Genomic DNA, 24,441 nt, shown 5'->3' on the forward strand with positions numbered 1-24,441 from the left:
GAGTTTGCCGATCTGGGGCATTCAGATGTATCTTAACACAATACCAAGAAGGACAAGCATTAGTAATGACCTTAGAGAAGCAATTGTTGCTACACATCAGTCTGGAAAAGGTTATAAGGTCATTTCCAAACAATTTGAAGTCCATACTTCTTCAGTGAGAAAGATTATTCACAAGTGGAAAACAATCGAGACAGTTGCCAGTCGTCCCAGGAGTGGACCTCCCAGCAAATTCCCTCCAAGGTCAGAAAATGCTCCGAGAATTTGCAAAAGAAACAAAAAACAGCTCCAGGCCACAGTTGGCACATTAAATGTTAATATTAAGGACAGTACAACTAGAAAAAAAACATTTGCAGCACAACTTACATTTGCAAAGGTGCATTAAAAAAAATTTCTCTGAGTCACCATCTGAATGCCAAAGTATTTTAGACTCAAATGTGAGACAATCTGTCTGAAATCTGATTGTGAAACAGGAAAATCCCAAGCACACCAACAAATCTACAACAGAATACCCGAAAAAGAAAAGAAACAAAAAGTTGCAATCAGTCCAGTCAAAGTCTAGACCTCAACCCAACCTAAAAAAGCTGCAGCAGGACCTTAAGAAAGCTGTGCATGAACTGAGTCTCACAGAAAACAATTACTTCCAGATCTTCCTCATCCCTGTAGATCTACAGGTACAGGTAGATCTACCTGCTAAAGGTAGATCTACAAACTACTCAATCATGGAGTGTACTTTGTTTTTAATAGGACTACATAGAGCCTTATCTCACACGGCTGTGGCTCAGCTCAGTAGGTAGCCTGAGTTGTCTACCACTCAGGTCCACAATTCAGTTGTTGACTCCTGCCTAAATTCATCACACAGAGTGTCTGTGTATGTATATAAATGTAGTGAGTGTATAAATGTGTGTAAATGAAGGGATGTAGGAGGCTTGTAGTATGAAAGCATGAAAGCACTTGAGAGCTTAAAGTGAGAGGAAAGTGCTTTATAAGTACAGCCTAATTACCATAACTTTCTTTTTTACGACAATAGGGTGTTGCCTGATGGTAAACTTTCAGGAAGATCTGCACGGCAATAAATAATCAGGAATCAACCTGGTGGAAGTCTGACACTGTTATTGATTTATTTAATTTTTTTCATTATTAAGCTTGTCGTTTTTCTGCTAACATTTAATGTGTCGCATTCCTTCCGAAATTCTAAAGTGATTAAACGGAAGAGAACTATCGTGCTGATCATTATCAGTGACCTGTTAATGTGCTGCGGAAGCGCAGATGTGAACTTTTTTTTCTTTTTTCCTTCCTTAAATACACAGTGGAACCTCCCTTCTTCTGACCTACTTCTTCCCCAACTGGTCGCGCAGCAATTACATGCTTTGTGTTTTGCCTACGTGGGTACTACTTTCAGGGAGTAAACGTGAGAGACGTGAGAGATTTGAGGTTGTACTTCGGTCGTGAGAAAAAAGCTAAGATGGCGTCTCGTCAAGAAAGATAGGATGGCCTGAGGAGTGTGATGATGTTGATCGGAAAATGACTGATAACGACATAATTGACAAAGTTTGAGACTCTCGTTTAGTATTAAACGAACATCAGCAATCCATGTTTTGAGCCCGTGTGCTTGACAGACCGGAGTATATGGAGAGCTGAAGCTAAAAAAAACGGTCAACTTTGCTAGCAGCGGTAGCTAGCCAACTGGACCGAGCACAGCTGGCCATCGTTAGCTAAGCCACCAGTCATCACAACAACAGAGGAAGGAGAGCGGCCACAATCCCTATCATACCCCGGGACATCGAGGTGTCTTCGGGTCAGTCACGGGAATGCAGCGAGATGTTGTCTTGTAATCAGATCAACAGATAACTGCATATCAACTTGCATATATACGATTAATGTTCACTAGCTGCTTGTTGGCGTCGACTTCAGTGACATTATGTAGGGTTAGCTGGTCTGCGGCTGTAGTATTGACTTAGTTTTTTTCAGCTGCCCAGTTAGCTAACTAAGGCTAGTTACCTACCACTGTGGGTGGCGATGGGACGGAGCTGAGAAAAAAAGTGTAGGCCTCGGTGCTAGCGTTTAGCCACAAGCTGCGTTATCGCCTCTGATAGCCGGACAATAGACACAAATAGAGTTCGTAGGTGATAGAAGATGAGAAATGAATGACACATAGCTAACCCACTATAAATAACGGAACTGGAGGCATTTTCTTATAATTTATTTCTGTCGTTACGCTTCTGGTTGAAGGTAAGGTTCGTTTAAACCTCAGTTATGTCAAGTTTAGTTGGTAGAAGCTAACAGTTGTAAGCTAATAGTTACATGTGTTATTTAATAGTGGTGTTTAGATGTGATTCTTTGGCTTCTGTAAGCAGGTTATTGTATTTGTCATATTTAGTCATTTAATCCAGCCCACTCATGAGTGGTGATAGCTGCAAGGCCTTCTGTATCTGAGGTTCATGGCCTCCACGCCATTGTTTGGGATTAGATGGATGTAAAATGTGTACTGAAGTCTCAGCATCAAGTTCTTTTTCTATTTCTATGTTAATAAAATAAAAATAGAAAAGTTGAAAAACTAAGGCACTAGATCAACACTTTTTACAGGCTTGTACAGATATTTAATGTACACATAGACAACAGTGCTTCTTGGTCATTTTTATATAGAAATTACTCGTGTGTTTAATCTAATATGATTATTCTTGTGTAGCCCAAATGATAAAGAAGAACTTAAAACCTTAGCCCCTTCTAACACTGGGCCTTCAGACCTACCAGACCATGGCATTTGTTTTGTTGTCTGATGATGGGGGAGGGGTTTTTAACAAGGAGCACTTCAAGGGTAAAAAAAAAAAAAAAAAAATCATAGTCCTGGGATTTCCCAGCATGATATGTTATTATTAAGAAATATATAACTGTTGTGATTACTAGAAACAGTGTTTTCAACATGATCATCACACGTCTGTATATATGTAAACCTGCGAGTAGAATAAGGAAGTGATGATTTGGCAAGACTAAGCAAATGGGCTATTTGCGCATGTATGGGTCTTTTTTTTTTTTCCTGATGTGCAAGTACAATTTGCATATCAAAGAGTTAACCTGAAAGGGGGGAAATTGACATTCCTGAATACCTTTGTAAAAATTGACGTCACCAGCCCGCCCACTTGTTCTTATTTTCTGTCAGTGGGAACATTTAATGAAATATTCAACATGTATGTAAATATGATGATGACATTGAGTGTCCCGTAGTATCTATTAAGGTCACTAGGTCATGAATTGGGGCCGGGGGTATTCAAATAGTTGTAAATGGTTGTGTGTAAACTAACAGACTTATGTACATAAAATATTTTTCACATTCTGTATTATTGCTGCCATGCACATTACTAAGTGGGCTAGAGTTTATTAACTTGTTTGACTTGACAATTTCCCTATTGTCAGGGCGATGGAAGGGGAAGAATTTGTACCTCCTCCGGAGTGTCCAGTATTTGAGCCGTCATGGGAGGAGTTTGAGGATCCCCTAGGCTACATCGCCAAGATACGTCCAATTGCAGAGAAGTCTGGGATCTGTAAAATTCGACCTCCACCAGTAAATACTTGCTTATACTTGGTTTATTTTGTGGAAATGGCATTTATGTATTTAATTATTTATTTTTCTTCAATTTTGTTGTCATTTTTAAATTCCATGACTCTGGAAATCCCATGTACAGTATTAATTAAAATGTCTATACATGTTGCTCCTGAAGGAGGATTACACTTGCCTTTAGTTATGTATATGTCCACTAAATCCAGTTTGCTTTTCTCATTCATGTTTAGGGCTTGGTCGAAAGTTATACAAATAGGAGCTATTATAAGTGCTAGTCAAATTACCTGCAGTGGTGTTTTTTGTTTGTTTGTTTTCTTTTTTCTTAATCTGTATTATCATTTCTTCAGAATTGATAAGAGCAGAGGCAGGCCTTTCATTGTGGATAGCTTGAGCTTCACTTACTCTTGAGGGAAAGACCTTTCTGGTTAAAGCTGTGCCAAGTTCTTGAGCCCAAAAGCCATTAAACCCAAATAAGCCCAAAATAGGCTCACTGTTCCCTTTCTCCCATGCTCTATTATTCTTTTTCCTACCTCTTTGAATAGTCTGCAGCAAGATATTGCACAAGTTTGATTTAGCATATAGGCGCACATGTTTTAATTGAATGTCTTTCCTAAATAGGACTGGCAACCTCCATTTTCCGTGGAGCTGGATAGTTTTCACTTCACACCTCGTATTCAGAGGCTTAATGAATTGGAGGTGAGTCCCCCCCCTCCCCTTTTGTTATTTTAATTTCCTTATTTGTCAGTAATTTATTTGGGTGGAAAAAGCTATAGTAATTGCGGTGTTTCCCCATACATTGGGTTTTAGGCGGAGACAAGAGTGAAGCTTAATTATTTGGATCGCATCGCCAGATTTTGGGAGATCCAGGGATCTTCTTTAAAAATTCCACATATTGAAAGGCGCATTCTTGATCTTTTCAGCCTGTCAAAGGTGAGTATAAATCAAATTTTTTTTAGTCAAAATATATACTTCATATATATATATTTCTTTGAATTCTTCAGTTTGTTAAAAGTATGGGTAAAAATATATTTCTGCCAAAGATTGTGACGGATGAAGGAGGTTTTGAGATGGTCTGTAAGGAGCGGCGCTGGGCTCGTATTGCCCAGAGGCTTGGCTACCCTCCGGGCAAGAACATCGGTTCTCTGCTGCGGTCACACTATGAGAGGATTGTCTACCCCTATGAAATGTTCCAATCTGGTGCCAACCTGCAGGTAATGCTCTACAGTCTGGTCTCTTGGTACTTGGGGTGATCAGTTAATAGACAGCCATCAAATTGAGTTTATCTGTGAATAGTATCCTCTTTAAAGTCTTACTTTTTTAGATCATTTCTAATCTACTTTGAGATGTTTTCATGTAAACTTTTTTCTTTCCTTAAAAAAAACCCCCAAAACACTTACCAGCATTGTAAGCCGAAGCACTATGACGGGGAAGATGTGGACAAAGAGTACAAGCCTCACTCGATTCCCCTACGACAGTCAGTGCAGCCATCCAAAATCAGCAGTTACGGACGCAGAGCAAACCGCTGCCAGCCTGATGTGAGTGAGACTATCAGTCCTTAATGCTCTTTGAGTATATTTGCATACCTCTGTGACCAGTAATCCTCTGATGTGTATTTATGTTACTTAAATTGCATTTGTTGAATCACATTTCCAAATAGGCTTGCTGCCTCAAAAAGAAACTGTCCACCACAGAAAGTTGTTTATAAAGCAATGCAAAACTCGTGTTGGTTTGGTTCATCTGTTTCAGCAGCAGCGTGGTTTTAACTGGGTCAGATTTAACCTGTGTCCGTGACCACCTGGTATTCATGTAGTTTTCAGGGCGCCTGATTGGGGTTATTTATAATTATATAAGGGAAGAAAAATGTGACGACTGTGACTTAAAAAAAATTCATATGTAAAAAGTGTTGTGGTCAAAATAAGCAGGAGTACAATCAGCGCTGGTTACATTTACTGCAAAGATGCATGAAATTAACAAGTGCAAACCTAAGAAACTTTTCGAGGAGGACTTAAATTATGCAACTAAATTAGTTGTTACTTTGATTTATTCTATCTCGCATTATAACATTTTAAATCTAAGTGTAACGTAGTTATCTGCAAATTTTTATTGTTCAATCTAGAAGTAACAGTGAATTCAGAAGCCTGTTCCGTCATGCTTAAATTTTAGTGTCATTTAACAGTTCACTTTCTACTTCTGTGATCATCTTGCAAAGGAAGGACAGTGCTTCCATCACTGCAGGCACACCATTTACACTGCAAGTGTTTGAAAATCTTATTGAGTGGACCATGCTGTCATGCTACTGTTTCCAAGTCCTTTATGTACCCATGTGAATCAGTTGTATCTGGAAAATGAGAGTGCACTCAGAGCGCATCATAGTTTGCTTATTCTCCATCCTGTTGTGCTGCTTTGCTTTCCTCTGCTGTTGCTCCTCTTTGCACTATTATGTTGTTCTCTGATCTGTTTCTTGCACTTTCTCCAGTCACCCAAGTAAATGCAAAGTATATTTTTATTTATTTATTTATCTTTAATAATTTTTACTAATCTACAACCCAACTTTTGGACAAACCTACATTCACATCTGCTTCTACTTAGATGCAGCATGGCTGCCCGTAGATTTTAATTTTCTTTATTTTTTTTATGCTGGACTACATTTTTATTTTGCATATTTAAGTTTGAGAACAAACGTTTTTGAAAATTAATGTGTGCAGTTGTGATGAGTTAACTGATGGTGATTACTACCTAAGAATGTTCTTTATATTCTATTCAATGCATGGATTTCTTTCAGCTTTTATATAGCACTATACTGGGATTTGAACACTTCCAGTTTTGAGCACATGTTCAAAAATCATATCTTAAATATTTATTCTAAAAGTGATATATGCCTCACAATACTCTTCAGAAGCAACAGGGGAGATGTCAAAAGCATTTTTATCACCAGGTTGCGCAACAAAAAAATGTAATAATAATTTCATGGGTCCTATTTAAAAGCAGTTTGTTTCTCTGCCACAGTTTACTGCAATTTCCAGGAAACTCTTCACTTAGTTTAGAGACCCAAAACAGTTTTCACTTAGAGTTCAGTTCATTAAAGTGTGTGTGTGTGTGTGTGTGTGTGTGTGTGTGTGTGTGTGTGTGTGTGTGTGTGTGTGTGTGTGTGTGTGTGTGTGTGTGTGTGTGTGTGTGTGTGTGTGTGTGTGTGTGTGTGTGTGTGTGTGTGTGTGTGTGTGTCAGAGCTATAATTGATATTACCTTCAGTCGATATATACAAAAGCAGACAAGAACACCCAACTGAAGTCATTTGTGGCTATGGACGAGGTTGATGGCATCATGAATTTTAGCCATCTATAAGAAATCAATATCAGTTTAAGTGTCTTCACCACTTTACCTGCTGTCAGACAAATCTTTCTGACAAGAAAGGGGAGCTGTGACTCCACCAGACTTCACCGACAACAGCAATTTTGCTTCACAATGATAGCAGTGATTTGTGCCTTTTGCCTCAGTTGTGTTACTTTGGTGTTGGGTAAGGTCACATCAACACTAACTTGTTCAAAAAGGTCACATAGAGTAACCTGCTACTGTTGTTTTCTACTTCAAAAAAAATCACTGCCTACCAGTCTGCACTGTATACTAAATGCAGACTGATAGTTTTGAAGTTGGTCACTGACTCTTAACATTGTTTATACAAGTCATCATACTTGGTTGACTTTTGTGACATGGACTCCCTTAAGTCCAGGCGCTTCCTTCCAAGCCCCTTAGACTGCCATGAACTGGATGACTGAGAACTGCACAGATATAAACCTTCATATTTTCCCTCCATGCGGTAGATGAACTTTGAGAATGAGCATGAGTTGGAGGGTTCACAAGCACAGCTTTACTAAAAAAGGCTTTGTGTAAAATAGTTGATATCGCGCTATGTCAATATAAACAATATTGTTTAATTCTGTATTTACAAATATCTCTATCTCTCTAGAAAAGCTAATCTAATCTAGAAATTTTTTTAAAAAAAATCTGCATTTCAAGTGTCGTGCAATAAAACAAACTTCAGCTAAAATGGCAATCCTCAGCAGCTCCTATTAGATCTAAAATTGTACATCCTACATAAGATGTGATCCTGGACTCATAATGTCCCACTGGGTTTTTCTGTTTCTCTACAACTACTGGCTGTTCTCTCCAGGCTCTCTCCCTTCCTCTTTCATCTCCTGTTTTCCTCTTGTCTTAGTTTATTGTTGCTGTTATTGTCTCCCTTTGCAGGGTCCAGAGGATCTGGCCCCCCATCCTCTCACCACTGGCTCTCAACTCATCTCTGCGGTACTGCCTCTTGAGCATATGAGCTCCCTTTACGTCCCCACTCTTTTCCTAGACCACCATACCCCCTTTGAAGTTGTCTAAATGTTTGATTTTTTTTGTTTGTTTGTTTTTATAATTAACCACTAAAACATTTTCATTAACATGCAATCATCCCTTCTCAGTGTGGGGGTGCCAGCCCATAACATGGTCACAGGACTGTTGCCATAAATCTCCATTATTGATTTACAATGAATGCAGAGAAACTTCCTTGACTTCTTTTGTTCTTATTTAAGCCCTTTGGTCTTTTTCTTAAAATTGCTCTTGGGCTATTATTAAAAATGAGACAGTGTAGTCTCATCTTGGACAGAGGTGTTTTATAATGCTATCAATGTGTTTCTAGGCATTATATTATTTTAAAAATTCAAGGGGATTGGACTTTGAATACAAGAATGCCACTGCTGTTGAGAACTATTCTTCCAAGGCCCTAACTAAAACGGTTCATTATAGACAATATTGACAAACTAATTTTTCTAGTCTCGTTTTTGGGCTGTTGTGCTCTCTAATCTTCTCTATTTCACTCATGCTCTTTCTGTGTGGTAGTAATTGGCTTGTGATGCTTTGTTGCTGGGATGTCTGTGTGCCTTTTCACTTACGCTATGTTGGCTTGCTCCCTCATTACAGCAGTTAACAGTGTGACTGCATGTGTTCTTTTTTTTTTGAGTGCACTCACACTGAAGAACCAGCTAGGTTTAATTTAATAGGGTTTCACTTACCAAGCACTGTATTTTGACAGTGGACAGTGATTCTTAATGCACTCAAGCACTAAAATAAATAAGCACCACTCTGAACATATTGTTGTCGTCTAGGTGGTTTTGTCTATTTGAGATCAGGGGGCCTGTACTATGAAGCAAGTGAGGCATATCCAGTATGTCTATAGTTATTTGGCTTCACTTACCCTATCTGCAGTCGCACTAAATCACATAAAGGTCTGTCAACTCGATAAGGGGACCCAGTGTTTTTCTGTCTCGTGTTTACAGCATATGCAATTACAAAGGTTAACAGGTTCAGTGTTCAAAAAAAAAAAAAATCTAGAAATAAATTTGCTCTAAACACTATTTCTTACTAGTCCTCATCAAGGAAAGACTTTAGATAATTCTTTAAATTATAGTTGCTTTCACAACATGCACTATATTTGACAGAACTGATTAGTCACTAGCTGGTGGTGTTTGTTGATGTTCAACTCTTATTCTCAAACATAACCTGCTCTGGTGAAGGTTATGTTGGCAGCATAGCTTACCATGGCAATAGAAACACACTATTGGGGAAATTATGGTTCAGCAGTGGTAGCGCGTGGGAAGTCCATTGGCAGCTTTGGACTGCTTGTCTACCTGCAGAGAGCATCTGTTGTTAGATGGGGCAGTAACAAAAATATGTGATGCAACCGGTCTGAGGGCTACTCTTGCTTGTGCTGTTGTTGGTTTATGAGCCAGCCGTGGAGATGAGCACAAGTTGTAACATACAAAGAGCTGAAGTGAAAAAGTATTAAAAACAATGAAGTGTCTGCTGTAGCCACTGTCTGTATTTTGTTACTTATGATTACTTTCTGATCTTATTCTTTTTGTCACACTCCTCTCATTCCTGATGAGCCTCCAGTGTCACTCCCTTCTCTGGCCCACCTCTCAATCAGATTTTGACCAATGCGCAGAGTTATCCACATTGAGCAGCATGTAGTTGGGATTTTGAAGGACTGCATGGGAGTACTTCTGTGCTGGTTGAAAATCCTTCTCTATAGTCAAATACTTCTGCAAACGGACACAACTGTGGTGGCGTAAATTAAGCATAAGTAGTGAATAAGCTTAGACTTTAGCTCCATAGTTGAACCTGAAGCCCAAACTTTGCTTTGTAGTACAGGCCTCAGATCAAACAGTGATTGCTCAACAACCTCAAGCCCTTTTCATCTGCTTTGATGTCTGTTGCGTTCATTCCACAAGGTTTGGCTGACTGAAAAAGGTGCTTGCATTATGCACAAGGACAATATAGGTAATGTTTTAGGCAGCCAAAGCTACATTTGCCAGTTAAAGGGAGTACAACTGCACACAGGTGGAAAATATTTTGAATTCTTCTTGATTAAAATTGTAACTTTTTTTCCTTGTAATGTCTTGACCTCTTTATCTAAAGAAATTTTGAGTCTTTGGTATTGTTTATGTACAGTTTTTGTGCTGTGTTTGGCAATAGTATTGGTATGATATGCAAACATGAACTGTCTTGTTGGAAGACAGGTTGTGGTTTGAATGTGGTTTACTGGTTTCTTGGTGCACACCTGTGTGCAAAAAGTGGGGGGTGGGCAAGTTTTAACCAAATCCTTTCATGATTAGGACTAAGCTGACTGAGGAAACCTCTTAAATGGATGTTATGAGAACGCGTTATGTTTGTTTGGAATGGCTGTTCTAAACAAGGAATGCTTTTGTGTCTTTCTTTCTTGTTTTTTTTTTTTTTTAATTCTATTTAATTGTGACTTTAGGGCCTGCTATGGTTTTGTTAACATTGCTGGTCATGCATGTGTTGTATGCAGTCTGCAGACTGAGAATCTGATCACTGTCCTAAAATATTCACCCCCAATTAATATGTGCAGGAAGTATTTTGATTAAATTGGATTTCTCCATGTTCTAAACCTCCCAGATGCAGTACAGTTCAGAATATGGCTCCACTAATTTGTAGTGTTCATGTTTTGCTGTAATGTGATGTCATTTTGCTGCAGTTTTTCTGAAGTTAAAACATCCAATAGGAATGGAAAACTATATAAAATCTGTTATTGGGATGTTTTAGCACAGCTTTAGATGCTAAAATGGCTTATCTGCGCTATATGAGCATGAAACTTTGTGTCTGAGATGCATTCCTGCCTTTGACATTGTTTTTCAAAATCCATTTACCCTTTTAAAAAATAACTGTGAATGGCAGCCTTAATCTACTCTGTATGTTTGCTATTGATTTTTTTTTGTGTGTGTGTTCTCACCCGAATCGTAAACTAATAATCAACCTGAGTTGACTAAATAGATGACATAACTTAAAATCCTTACCAGTGCCCTCCACTTAAATGAATGGTTGCATCTGCTGTTGATTGTGTGTGATGGTGATGGGTCTTAACCTTTAAGCTTCACTGTGATGTAGGTTAACTTTTCCTTACTTTCTAACCTAGAGTAATCCCTTCTTGTGATGCATTGCTACGCTCTCATGTTTTAACTGTGTGTTCTGCTTGCTCTTTGTGCTTTGAGGAGTAGCTGCTGTCTGTTTCTTGCTTTGTGATTTGTAAAAGACTTCTTCTGTCCACAGCCTGAACCAACAGAGGAAGATATAGAGAAAAACCCAGAATTGAAGAAGTTACAGATTTATGGTGCAGGACCTAAGATGATGGGACTTGGACTGGTGGCAAGGGACAAGGGCATCAGAAAGAAAGGTATCATTACTACAACTTTATTAAACAGCTTTTTTTTTTTTTTTTTTTTTTTGAGGCCCATGAATTTTGGCTTGTATATCTTGGCACTAGTAATATGAGGGGGGAAAAATGGCGTGACACCAGTCAATAATTGGACAGTTGAATAAATGGACATATTATGAAGCTTGTTTTTTGTGTGCTGTAATCATCCAGTCATCTCACACAATATAAATTTTATATGTCTTGAGATAAATGACCACATCTGACTCTGAACGATTCTTCTTCCTCTTTTTAGATGAGTTGCCCCAAACTGTTACTGTCAAGGACAACATGCCACCTCCTTTGAGTGACACCTCAGTCAAATCAGAGCCCCTGGACCCTCAAGAGAGACAGAGTGATGGGAGCTCATCAGGCCCACAGCTTCCTCCTCCTAGTGTTACAGTAAAGATGGCACTGAAGAAAGAAGAACCAGCAGAAGAGAATGGGAAAGGACATAAAGAGGAGGAAGATGATACACCTTGCACCAAAATGACAATGCGCCTTAGACGCAATCTCAACAACCCTCAGTGTGTAAGTAGAGTTAGTGATTACTCCATTGTGGCAGTTAAAATTGTGATAAATGTGATATCTAATTACGTTATAGCATAAATGATTATTTAGCCCGGTAAACAAGGTAGATGGTATTCTTTAGAACTTTTGCGAGAATCACTGCTTTGGTTCCCAGGAACCTGTTTTTCAGATGTTCGGTTCAAAGTTGGCATCATTTGGCTCCAAGCCTTGTGATTAATGTTATTTTAATCACTGACTTTCAAAGGTGGATTCTTTTGTGTGTCGGATGTGTGGTCGGGGAGACGATGACGATAAACTAATGCTATGTGACGGCTGTGATGACAACTACCACACTTACTGTCTACTACCCCCACTTGCCGATCCACCCAAGGGCAACTGGCGATGCCCTAAGTGTGTGGCAGAAGTACGTAAGAATGTTTAAATGCATGTGTTTGCCTTTTAATCTCCAAGACTCCTGGAGGTTTTGATTTTCTTTATGTATCATCTTGGTTTTTTTTTTGTTTGGGTTTTTTTTTTTTTATTATTAATTTTTTTTAGGAGTGTAAAAAACCCACAGAAGCGTTTGGCTTTGAGCAAGCGACACGGGAGTACACACTGCAGAGTTTTGGAGAAATGGCAGACACTTTCAAAGCAGATTACTTTAACATGCCTGTCCATGTAAGTGTATCATTTGCTTTTCATTATGAATCATGATTCCCCCTTCAGTGATTAAAATAGAGAGAGGCTAATTTCTAGCTTTTATATTTTTTGCCTGTATAGATGGTCCCCACTGAGCTCGTAGAGAGAGAATTCTGGCGATTAGTAAGTAGTATTGAGGAAGACGTGACTGTTGAATATGGAGCAGACATACACTCCAAAGAGTTTGGTAGTGGCTTCCCAGTGAACAATGGCAAGAGGAAGCTCACAAAGGAAGAGGAGGTACGTGCATTGTTTTTCTTATTTTCTAAGCTCAGTTTTTCATTTGCAGTCTTTGTTTGAGTGATGATTGCAGTATCCGGCTTTAGATTAACTGTTGAAAATCTTGTCAACTGAAAAAAAGCCCCAAAGAAGTCAGTGTGTGCACAAAACACCACTGTAGAATGGATTTTGTGTGAAACTAATCCCTACCTAATTCAGAATTAAGATGATAAAGGTAGAAAATAAATCCCAAACATTGTTTAAAATGTTTCAAAAGTAAAACTGCAGCTACATCAGAAAAGTGTTTTTCAGCTAAATGTACTACAACAGAAACTTAAATTAAAATTGCTGGTAACTTAGAGTGAAGACACATCAAAGCTGCTGCTGCACATGCTGTGTGTTCCATATCATTCCACAGTGTGATATTTATTTACATTTTCGACTAATTTACTTTCTTTCTAATAATTTTTGTCAAAAAGTCAATTATAATTTGTTGCAGTTCAAGATTATTTAATTAAATTACTTCTTTTGATTTTACCTTTGGTCCAAAGTACAACAAATATTTTTAAATATAAATATTTATCAGTATTTAATTGACCAAATGTTTTATTTGAGAAGGAAATGCTGCAGTTTATTCCATTTGGAGAGACGGACACTAGTGTATGTTTGCCATTTTTGCTTTAAAATACTAAATGTTGCCAATCTCTAGATCTCTGATCATGAAAGTTTTTCATAACCATGTTTTTTGTTTGTTTGTTTTTTTTTTCTTTCTTTTTGGTCAGGAATATGCCCGCTGTGGGTGGAACTTGAATGTGATGCCTGTGCTAGAGCAGTCACTCCTGTGCCATATTAATGGAGACATCTCTGGGATGAAGGTGCCATGGCTCTACGTGGGCATGGTGTTCTCGGCTTTCTGCTGGCACATTGAGGATCACTGGAGCTACTCCATCAACTACCTGCACTGGTACAGCATGCTCAATGCATTTGTTCAGGAAGCTTTTAAGTGCAGAGACTATGTCATTTGTACGTGTACTTTAGAGAAAGAATGTAACTTTGCACTCTCTCCTCTTCACTCCCCATGTATCTGCCATCTCTAGGGGGGAACCCAAGACTTGGTATGGGGTTCCTTCTATGGCAGCTGAGCGACTTGAGGAAGTTATGAAGAAGCTAACACCAGAGCTGTTTGAGTTCCAGCCTGACCTCCTGCATCAGCTGGTCACCATCATGAACCCAAATATTCTCATGGCTCATGGTGTCCCGGTCAGTGTCACATCAAATCACATACACCAGTGTTTCCTACACATGGAGTTTACTTACCCTGTCTGAAAGAACATCACCATCCATGATTGGACAATCAGTTTGCTTTTATTTTGAAAGTTCAGTCACACAGGCTGACTCGGACATGATCACAAATATTGAATGTGTATTTAAAAGACATTTGAAACCATTAATCACAGTTTCCATTAATCAAACTGTGAATTGAATGTTAAATGAGGCTGAAACATGTGGTGGTTTGCATCATACAAAACATTGCGCACACCCAATGTCATATTATCAGTTTGCCAATTGTGGGTAACGTTGGCATTGTTAGCAGCAGCGGATTAACGTCCTCACACCCATGCAAAATGTGGTTATGTATTGCTCTGGTTGAATGGTTACAGCGGGCATACAGCTGCACATTTTCTACTTCAAAGTACAGCAAAGCAGCAGTAGTTTGTGCAGCTGTTTTCCACCTTGCCTGTTTACATCTTCCTGTCACACGGCAAAGATTCCCCTGACAATCTCTGTATGGGGGTGCTGTGGTGGGAAGTGGTGGGTGGCATCCTCACATCTCAGAATCAACAGTACAAATGTTGTTTTACATTAGTAACATATCAGTTGTTTAACATACTATTGCCATACCATGGTCGTTGATAATCTTCTGCTCTGTTAATTGGCTGGGCACTCTAACCACACCTTGTAGCTTGTTTATGTGCCACTGATCTCATAGTGGCTACACTGGAGAAGCACTGATTGTATTGTCCAAGTATTTGTCAGTAACTTGGCAACTTGCAGAGTAAAAACATGTAATTTATGATTGTTAAATGCCTTTGTGGTGCACAAATAAACAATTGCTCATATATGCACTTTATATACTGCCCAAAGCACCATCTGGCAAAAAATGTACACCATTAGAAAGATTTATGTTTTTAAAGTGATTGCTGTGCTTCTGATTGGCAGGTTGTCCGTACCAATCAGTGTGCTGGGGAGTTTGTCATTACCTTCCCCAGAGCCTACCATAGTGGCTTCAATCAGGGATATAACTTTGCAGAAGCTGTCAACTTCTGCACTGCAGATTGGGTATGTCTGTTTACGCTGTCCCAACTTATCATTTCACATTGCTCCTTCTATATTGCGTGATCAGTAACACTTTTCTCTGTGTCTTTCAGCTGCCTGCTGGTCGTTCCTGTATTGAGCACTACAGACGTCTTAGGAGATATTGTGTATTCTCCCATGAGGAGCTCACCTGTAAAATGGCTGCTAGCCCAGAGAAGTTAGACCTTAATCTGGCTGCAGCTACACATCGGGAAATGTTTATCATTGTTCAGGAGGAGCGGAAGCTCCGAAAGGGTCTGATGGAAAGGGTGAGACACAGAAGCAAACTTCATTTTTTTCACATATAAGTAAATAATGCATCAGTTGAGTAATGTTTATGTATTGATGATTATGTAATGTTCATTTAAGATTATGGGAAAACTCGTTTCTTGCAGGGCATTACCGAAGCAGAGCGTGAGGCTTTTGAGCTGCTGCCTGATGATGAGAGACAGTGTGATAAATGTAAGACCACATGCTTCCTTTCTGCCCTGGCCTGCTCAAACTGTCCCGAGCACCTGGTCTGTCTCTATCACACTCAGGATCTGTGCAACTGTCCCACTGAAAAACTCTACCTCAGGTATTCATCAGTTGTTTTTGTTTTCCTGCAGTTGTAAAAACAATTGCCATAAAATAAGTGGTATTTTTCTTTTCTAATACATCTACCATCTGTGTTATTTTCTGTTATCTCTTCACTCTGCAGGTACAGGTACACCCTGGATGAGTTATTAGCCATGTTACATCGATTAAAAGTTCGGTCAGAGTCCTTTGATTCTTGGGCCAACAGAGTAAAAGAGGCACTTGAGCAGGAAGAAGGAAACAAAATAGGTGGGGAATCAGCATTAATTAATTAAAGCCTTGAAATTTCAGTGAAACACAATCATTTCAAAAGACAATACTAACACCAAAGGCATGTTGAACTGCAGAAATTGACTACTTGGAGATGCTGAAGATGGAAGCAGCAGAGAAAAAGTTTCCTGACAATGAGCTCCTCAGAAAACTCAACACTGTTCTTAAAGATATAGCACACTGCCAAGAGAAAAGTACGGAGCTCCTCAGCAATTCAACAGCTAGGTAAGATGGAATCCAAGCTTAAGTTTTGCGCAAAGCATTGGGTTGTATGCACTGACATAGTTCTGTTTTTAGTGAAAACAGGATGACTCTGGACGAGCTGAAGTCCTTGGTTGAGACGATGCAAAACCTGCCCTGTGTAATAAACCAGTTGGAGGGGGTCAAGGTGAGAATTAAGAATCAATTCTGAATTATTATGAAGTTAACATTACATTTCACACAAAACAAATAATCTTCTGGGGTTTTTTTTTTCATATTTATGTCATTTACAAATAGGGCCTCATTCACAAAGGCTTTAACCCTTGTGATTGTGAATAACTGTCTGACAACTGCCATTCATAAGGGAAAAACTCCTTGAACACTTGCAAGTGGTTGCTAGCTGTCACTATGTGAAAGTGTTATACTACTCACCACGCAGTATTGAAACTTACAGTGTGACTCAAACTAGAAATTGATAATGATCCCTGTCAAAATAAAAGTTGCAAATTACTACTTGGAAAGTAAATGCCTAGTGACTCCAGAGTGTCTTCATGCAAACTACAGGTGACTTCTATTGACTAAAGCAGTTACCAGCAACGATGTTTGGGCAGCACCCTCTTTGTGACCAGTTTGACCCAGCGACTTGCCAGTCTCTTGGGGAATACACATTTTTCTCTAGTGATCTGTGCTTTTTCAGGGGCTCACAGACTGGTTTTTGTAGCTATGTGACTGAGATCTAAAGAAAAAATCTTGTATTGGGTCTCTGTTTAAAAGTGTGATTGATGTTAGCCTGACCTCAGTACTCTCTGATTCTTCAGACGGTTCTGCGGGCAATGGAGGATTTCCAAAGCAGAGCTCAAGTATTGATCAATGACAAAGATTGGAGGAAGGATTCGCCACCCCCTGAGCAGTTGCAAACCTTGTTGGAGGAAGGGGCCAAGCTGCCTGTTTTGGTTCCAGAGTGTAATTTACTCCAGGGGCTAAAGGAACAGGGCCATTGGTTGGCCAAGGTGAGGTGCACCCTTGGGACAGAAGAAGGTGAGAGGCAGGAAGTGACGCTGGATGTATTGAGGAACCTGATGGAAGCAGGCTGCAATGTGCCCCAAAGTGTGTCTGTGGAGACCGCCATGGCGGAGCTTCAGGAGCTACTCACGATTGCAGAACGTTGGGAAGAGAAGGCACAAATCTGCCTCGAACAAAGGTGAGAGGGGTGAATCAGGCCAGAGAATTTACATTCCCTGCCATAGTGAGTGTTATTGTTTTACAAGTGTTTCTGTCTATTCTGTCAATGAATTTTTTGGGTTCTGATCTTCCAGGCAAAAGCACCCTCTCTCCACCCTGGAGGCAATAGTAAATGAGGCCCAACTTATCCCAGTCACGTTGCCCAACATTTTGGCTCTACAGGGGTGCCTTACTCGAGCTCGGGCATGGGTAACAGACTTGGAGGAAATTCAGGTGAGAAAAAAAGAAATATAGCTTATTTTAGCCTACCTCCCACTTTAATGGTTTGATTTATACTTAAAATACCTGTAATTATTAAATAATGTTTGTGTTGTTCTAGAATGGGGAGCATTACCCATGTATGGATGATTTGGAGGGCCTGGTAGCTATTGGCAGAGACTTACCAGTCTTCATGGAAGAGCTGAGGCAGCTGGAACTGCAGGTGGCCAGCGCACATTCGTGGAGGGACAAGGCTAGCAAGACCTTCCTGAAGAAGAGCAGTCAGCACAGTCTACTAGAGGTCATTTAGAGCTGTCCTATACTGTTTTTTGGCATTTATCATTGAATCGATAAAGTAGATGTCTGAATCCCAAAATTGAAAGCAGAATACCTAATAAACAAATAATTATCTGAATAAATGCTTGTGTGTTGAGGTTGTACTAGTTAATTTAATTTTTGTTTGTACAGCGCTGTGACCTCCATGAAAGCATTAATTAAACTCGGCGTTCCCCCCTGCAGGTATTATGTCCATGTGCAAAAAGGAGAGAGAGACGAGATCAGGCAGAGCCGCTGGATGATCCTTTGGATGACTCTGATACCAACACTCTGGGACTCTCTGCTCAGGACTTGAGGGACCCTGCAGCTATTGTGAGTATTCAGAATAGGATTTTGTTTTAGGTTTTTTGTTTCGTTTTGGTTTTTTTTCCAGTGTTTAAGTTCCATCATTATTAATGGGGTTTTTTTTATGCTAAACTGGTAAACCTATTTCTATGCCCTGTTTGTAGGTGATGGCTTTCAAAGAAGGGGAACACCAGGAAAAGGATGTGCTATTAAGGTTACAGAAGGTGAACATGCGTAAATCTGGACTTAGCATTGCAGGTTGTAAGGAGGACAAGGAGAATGGGAGTTGGGAGGATCCCATGGAGACGGACACATGCAGCCTCTCGAAGAACTCTGTAAAAGAGAACGGTAACAGAAACCACACCCCTCCCCAGTCAGTCTGCGTGTGCTCTGGGCAGCCTCGTGCGCCTCAGTTACGCTGCCATCTCTGTAAGGACTGGTTTCATGGTGGCTGTGTTCCTTTCCCCTCCCTGCTACCCTCTTCTGGACCACCAATAAACCCCCTTTGCTGGTGGGACTGGGACTCGCGCTTCTTGTGTCCTCAGTGCCAACGGTCACGGCGCCCGCGCCTGGAAACTATCCTGGCATTACTTGTAGCCCTGCAGAGGCTGCCCGTGCGTCTGCCTGAAGGTGAAGCACTGCAGTGTCTCACAGAGAGGGCCATCACTTGGCAGGGCCGAGCTAAGGAAGCACTGGAGACACCTGAGGTGCAGCAGGTACTTCAGAGGCTGCAAGAACTCAAAGAAACTCTTCATCATGAACCAGAAAAGGAGAAGAGCGTGGAGAAGGAGACAGAAGGGAGTTCGGTTATTGTTTTATCCGACTCAGAGGGAGGGGAAGGAGACGACGGTGTCATTGATTTAACCGAGGAGAATTCGCCTAAAAAGAACACAAAGGAAAGCAATGGCACACAGGTAAATTCCTTATATCAACTTCTTGTGTATTTTTATATTAAACCAAATCTGAGCTGTCCAGTAGGGCAAAATCTTTAATATGTTTATGTACCCGTTTGACAGGGTGGATGTGAAAATGGCATCAGCAAGAAGTCAAATGTTACAGGTGAGATGGCATGTTAATTTTAATTTAACCAAAAGTCAAGTTGTGCACTGTACTGACTGTGTATCTGCCTTCCTTTCAGGTGTAGGGTCTCTGTTGCCCCTGCTGCCCTTGCTAAAAGGTCGGGTAGTGGAACTTTCCCCTGACACCAGGGTCCGGCTGGAGGAGCTGCAGCTAGAAGGAGATCTGCTGGAGGTTTCCCTAGATCAGATGCATACCATCCACAGAGTCCTGCTAGCTGCCTCTGATCCACCCAGAGAAACACTACACACACTCATACAGGTACTGGAAAATAAAGTGACTGTATAGTTTAATTTTAATCTTCCAAAACTCATTTGGTTTCGATGTGCAACTAGAACCAGGACCAAAGCACAAAAAGACTAACATCATGTACCTCTGGCCCCAAGGAATGCGTGGTGTTGGTCTTCTTTGTGGAATTTCTTGTTTGAAATGCATTAAAAAAAAAAAAAAAAAAAAGAGTCAAATCTTAGAGTTTGAAACCCTGTAAATTGTCAGGTGTTAAAGTTAATACAGTTTTACAGGCAAAGGTTCAGTGCTGACTAATCCAAAATATTACATCACTGTATTTACTTGAACTTTTGCTTCCATCTACTTCAACTGCTTTTGGGATAGACGGGAAAGGCAGGAAGATTCAGTCCAGGTCTCTGTATTAGCCTTAGTACATCTAGGTCAAATGTTTAACCCGTCATCAATATGTTTATATTTTACTAAAACGCTTACTTTAATTTTACTAATAATAATAATAATAAACTTTATTTATAAAGCACACTAAAAAACCAAGGGTATACCAAGGTGCTTGACAAAAATAAAATAGGAAAAGGGAGATGGGAGGGAAAAGAGAGAGGACCTGGCACGTATCAATTATAAAACCTTGACAATCATAAGATATAAAAGTAGTTCACAAGCATAACGGATAAAAATGTACCAACGCACACCAAGTGTTAACTAGGTGGAAAGGCAAGATTAAACAAATAAGTCTTCAGCCGTGATTTAAACAGAGGCAGAGAGTCAGACGCCCGGATAGACACAGGAAGGTTGTTCCATAAGACCGGGGCAGCTACAGCAAACGCGCGGTCACCGCGAGACTTCAGCCGAGAACGAGGTTGTTCCAGAAGAATTTGGGTAGCAGATCTAAGTGCTCTGACAGGAGTGTGTAACCTGAGAAGCTCATTGAGGTAGCTCGGCACCAAATTATTAATGGTTTTGTAGGTGAAAAGTAATATTTTAAATTGAATACGGTATTTAATTGGAAGCCAGTGCAAGCCAGCAAGAACAGGAGTGATGGAAGAAAACTTCCTGCTACCTGTCAAAAGGCGTGCCGCTGCATTCTGGACAGTCTGCAATCTAACGAGAAGGGTGGAGGAAAGGCCAATGTAAAGAGAGTTGTAGTAGTCCAACCTGGAAGTCACGAATGCGTGAATGAGTTTTTCCAGGTCATTGTGCGGAATGTAGCGCTTAGCCTTAGAAATGAGGCGCAGCTGATTAAAACTAGACCTCACAACAGCAGACACTCGCTTGTCAAATTTAAGCGAGCTATCCAGTAGTATGCCCAAATTACTGGCATAATCAGAAGGAGAGCTAGCAAAAGGCATCAGAGCAGCACACAGTTGGTCGCGGGGGATTTTACTATCAAACACCACGATCTCCGTTTTCTTTTCGTTCAGGACAAGAGAATTACTCTTGTTCTCTTGTCCTTTACTACAAAATGTTGCAGTTGAAGCCTCTGTTATCGTCTCTGTTCAGTGACACAATGTCATGTGTCTGGCATCTACTTACCTGTAGATATGTGGAATAGTGGAAACTAATGACATTGTGTAGTCAAACTATTCTCATACATGAAAACACAGCTCTGCATAGGTAAAAATTGCTATACACTGCTGTTAGAACTGATGAGTTCCCCATATTTAATTTCACTGATGTATTTTATCAGTGCAGTCTTGACTAAAGTGTTCAGATGATTGTGTTTCAGTCTTTTCTCACATATCACTAGTAAAAACATAACAGTTTGAAATTCTGCAGGTTTTACAAGATTATTTCCAGAATGTTTTTTGTTCTGACCTGCTACATTATTTATTTTTAATTTCTTCATCATCTCTCAGATTGAGCTTGAAGAGCAGAGACGAGCAGGTCGCGGGCGAACCAAGGACTCCAAAAGGAAGAGGAAGAGCAACAGAGGGGGCAGTGGGGATGGAGGACAAAGGTCACTGGATGCCTCGGAGACAAAGAAAACCTGCCCCTTCAGACACACCCCCTCCCCTGTCCAGACCCATCCTGAGGTATCGTATCCCCTTTCCAGATTTTTCTTTTTACCTTGAAATGCATAAAGTACCTTAGTGTTAACCTTTATTTATTTATTTTTTTTGACAGATTTTGTGATGCAGACATCGTTGGAGCTTCGATAAAGTCAGTTAGCCCGAAAAACTGAAGGGACAGGGGCTTTCTGTGCCAGAAGACTGTATCAAGTTACAGAGAGATACAGGACCTCCCCTGTGCTCTGCTTTCCTTCTCACCCCTCATTTATGCATTCAGACACTAAGGGTGGTGACTCTTCTACACTCCAGTATCATCCATAACACCGCAGTATCTCACTTGTCCGGATTTTTTATTATTTTTTTCTTTTTGTTGTTGTTGTTGTTGTTCAGACTCGCAGTCTTACCCAAACTTTATTCTCCACCATCCCTGGACGAATTCTTCCTGTGAACATAATAAGACTGTGCTTGACAGATGTGAGACTTGCCGTAATAGGAGCGTCTTTGGTCTACAGTTGTCTCTGAGGTCTTTCAGTATGCTATGTTATCCCAACTGTGTTAAAAGCTAGTTTAAGCGAAGCCTGTCACGAGGACCGGCATTTGCAGTTTCACTTCACTTGAGTCACTTGTTGAAGTTGGATAAGCTATGGGTTTATTTTAGACTGTTGTTTGGGCATGACTCCTGAAGCTGTGCTGCGGTAGAGGATTTTGACTACTGATCTGAGACAACAGCGCCATGGATAGACTTTTTTTTTTTCTCTCTCTCTCTTTTTTTTTTTGTAGTTGTTTCAAATCTCGTGTTTGATGCTGTTTTGAGGGGACATGCATTTTAAATGAGTAAATTTTGGGAAGTGTTAAAAACAGGCATTAATGTTTTTGGTGCTACTTTCCCAAAATGTACCTCCGCACCTCCTGGCTTCCTCCCTCTCTCCTTCCCTTCTATGCCTTTTTTTTTTTTTTTTTTTTTTTTATAAACTCCCATCCTTTTGACTCCTCGTTTTATTCCTCCCTCCGTCATTCTCTCTCCCTTTGCAAGTTAAGGTTAACTTCACTGTAACTCACTTTATCTCAATATATTTTGTTTTCTTTTGTTCAGATGATTATTATATTATTATTATTGATATTGCAGACACACAGATGTCGTGAGTTTGTGTATAAACTTTTCATTTTACTGTTGCCTTTTGTTTCTTTTCACTCTTGTTAGAAAAATTAAAGGTTTAGAATTGTTTAGGAAACGTGGACTGATTTTTCACCTTGACCTTCTATACTCATAAAAGCGCTATATATAGAGATGGTATTTTGTTTTGTTTTTGGGAAAAGATTTACACACAAGTGCCAACCGACAACATTTTCAGTTCTATCTGGAGAGAATTAAGCCTGTTTATTAATTATTTGTAGCTGTATCATATAGATTTCCTATAAACGCAGTTAAACACACTGATCAAGTTATTATTGTGGAAGGAGAACTGCTGTGAGGATTCACATTCACTACATGTGTTTTTGTGCTTGTTCAGAAATGTCTGCGAATGAGAAAATTATTAGGAGATTGACCCCAGCAGTCATGGGAAGAGAGGCAGGTAACAGAGGAGAAAGACTGATGCTCACATGCACATCTATTGCTAATTAACCACTAACACTAACTGGAGTATCTGGAGAAAGCCTGTGCAGATCTGAGTAGACCATGCAAGTGCCCCGTTTGCAGAAAGGACCCAGGTGGCTGGATTTGAACCTAGAATCTTCCTGCTGTGTGGCAGAGCTGACTACTGCACCACAGCCAGTATATAACACAGAATATTTCTAACTTTCCTTTTGTGAAAACCAATTTGAGTTTAAGACCTTCAGAATGAGCGATGGCTCTGATGGTTTTTCCACTCATACTGTTACAGCAGCAGGATAAAGAATAAAAATAGTACATAGTAATAAACTGCCACCACTGCATAGTGAGTGCATTATACTATGAGAAATTTAATATTCAAATTGAAACTTTTCTTTGAAGTGGATCTTCATTGTTATTGCCATTACTAATTTGATTTCCTTTCACCCTCAACCGATTGCAGCAGATGGCAGCCCGTCCCCTCCCCTGGTTCTGATGTTTCTTACTCTTCAAAGTGAGTTTATTCATCCCACTATCACCAGGTGCTTGCTAATAGGAGCTTATGTGACGGGGGTTTTCTAATTCAGTTTTATTTATATACCACCAAACTGCAACAACAGTTTCCTCAGGCCACTTTATGTAAAGTAAATGCCATAGAATAATCATGTAATATCATTACCCAAAGCACAAACTGTTGCTTGGTTGAACTGAATTGTATTCAATGTCTTCATATTTGCTCCATATAAGTCTTGTTTCTTCCATAAGAAACAAAACAAAAATCCAACTTTTAAAGGCACCAAATAATTTGAAATGTCACTCCTCTTCTTGTGTCCCTTTATTGGCTTCCAGTGAAATTTTGAATGCATTTTCAAATGTTATAAATTAAATGTAAAACTCTACTTGGCGACACTCCTGTGTGTAGCAGAGCAACTGAGACCTTATTATAGCTTATTCCTTCTCTCCGATCATCTGATCCGGGTCTATTAACCATGCTTTTCAGGTTTTATCACCTGAACTTTGGAGCAGGTTTCCTCACTTCAACATTAGTTCATTTAAACGACTGCTAAATACTCATTTTTATAGGTTAGTGTCTTAATTCATTTACCCTTTATTTTTGCCTATAGTTCAAACGTGAACTACATACATTCCTACAAACATTCTCCCATATATGTGTGGAAGGGTCCATACTTGAGATGGATAATATAAGAAAAGGGTCCAGTTTTTGAACTACTGAATTAAAATATGATGAACAGTACGCTGACTATGCTAAAACACATGAGAAAGTTTCGCCTTAATTGCTCTAGTTCCATTAACACAATGC

At 39.8% G+C, this 24,441-nt stretch overlaps 1 protein-coding gene across 3 annotated transcripts; it reads left to right on the top strand.

Annotated features, from left to right (window-relative positions):
- The first annotated feature begins 1,273 nt into the window (after positions 1-1,273).
- kdm5c (lysine (K)-specific demethylase 5C) lies at positions 1,274-22,818 on the top strand. 3 transcript variants are annotated; one of them, XM_039604166.1, is made up of 29 exons: positions 1,274-2,229; positions 3,412-3,559; positions 4,175-4,252; positions 4,364-4,486; positions 4,597-4,767; positions 4,957-5,091; positions 7,802-7,858; positions 11,168-11,291; positions 11,566-11,840; positions 12,085-12,243; positions 12,378-12,497; positions 12,600-12,758; positions 13,520-13,701; positions 13,835-13,997; positions 14,958-15,077; positions 15,167-15,361; positions 15,488-15,669; positions 15,793-15,917; positions 16,016-16,163; positions 16,236-16,326; positions 16,958-17,340; positions 17,456-17,594; positions 17,701-17,880; positions 18,099-18,227; positions 18,365-19,114; positions 19,217-19,259; positions 19,339-19,538; positions 21,377-21,553; positions 21,645-22,818. In XM_039604166.1, exons 2-29 carry the CDS (start codon positions 3,416-3,418, stop codon positions 21,651-21,653), a joined length of 4,761 nt encoding a protein of 1,586 aa, XP_039460100.1. In that variant the 5' UTR covers positions 1,274-2,229; positions 3,412-3,415; the 3' UTR covers positions 21,654-22,818. The 3 variants fall into 3 exon arrangements, with proteins under 3 accessions (XP_039460100.1, XP_031594761.1, XP_031594762.1); XM_031738901.2 differs by having other exon boundaries at positions 1,274-1,795; XM_031738902.2 differs by lacking the exon at positions 7,802-7,858 and having other exon boundaries at positions 1,275-1,795.
- The last annotated feature ends 1,623 nt before the right edge of the window (positions 22,819-24,441 follow it).

Source organism: Oreochromis aureus, linkage group 20 (assembly GCF_013358895.1).
Source record: "Oreochromis aureus strain Israel breed Guangdong linkage group 20, ZZ_aureus, whole genome shotgun sequence".
In the NCBI taxonomy this organism is placed as follows: domain Eukaryota; kingdom Metazoa; phylum Chordata; class Actinopteri; order Cichliformes; family Cichlidae; genus Oreochromis; species Oreochromis aureus.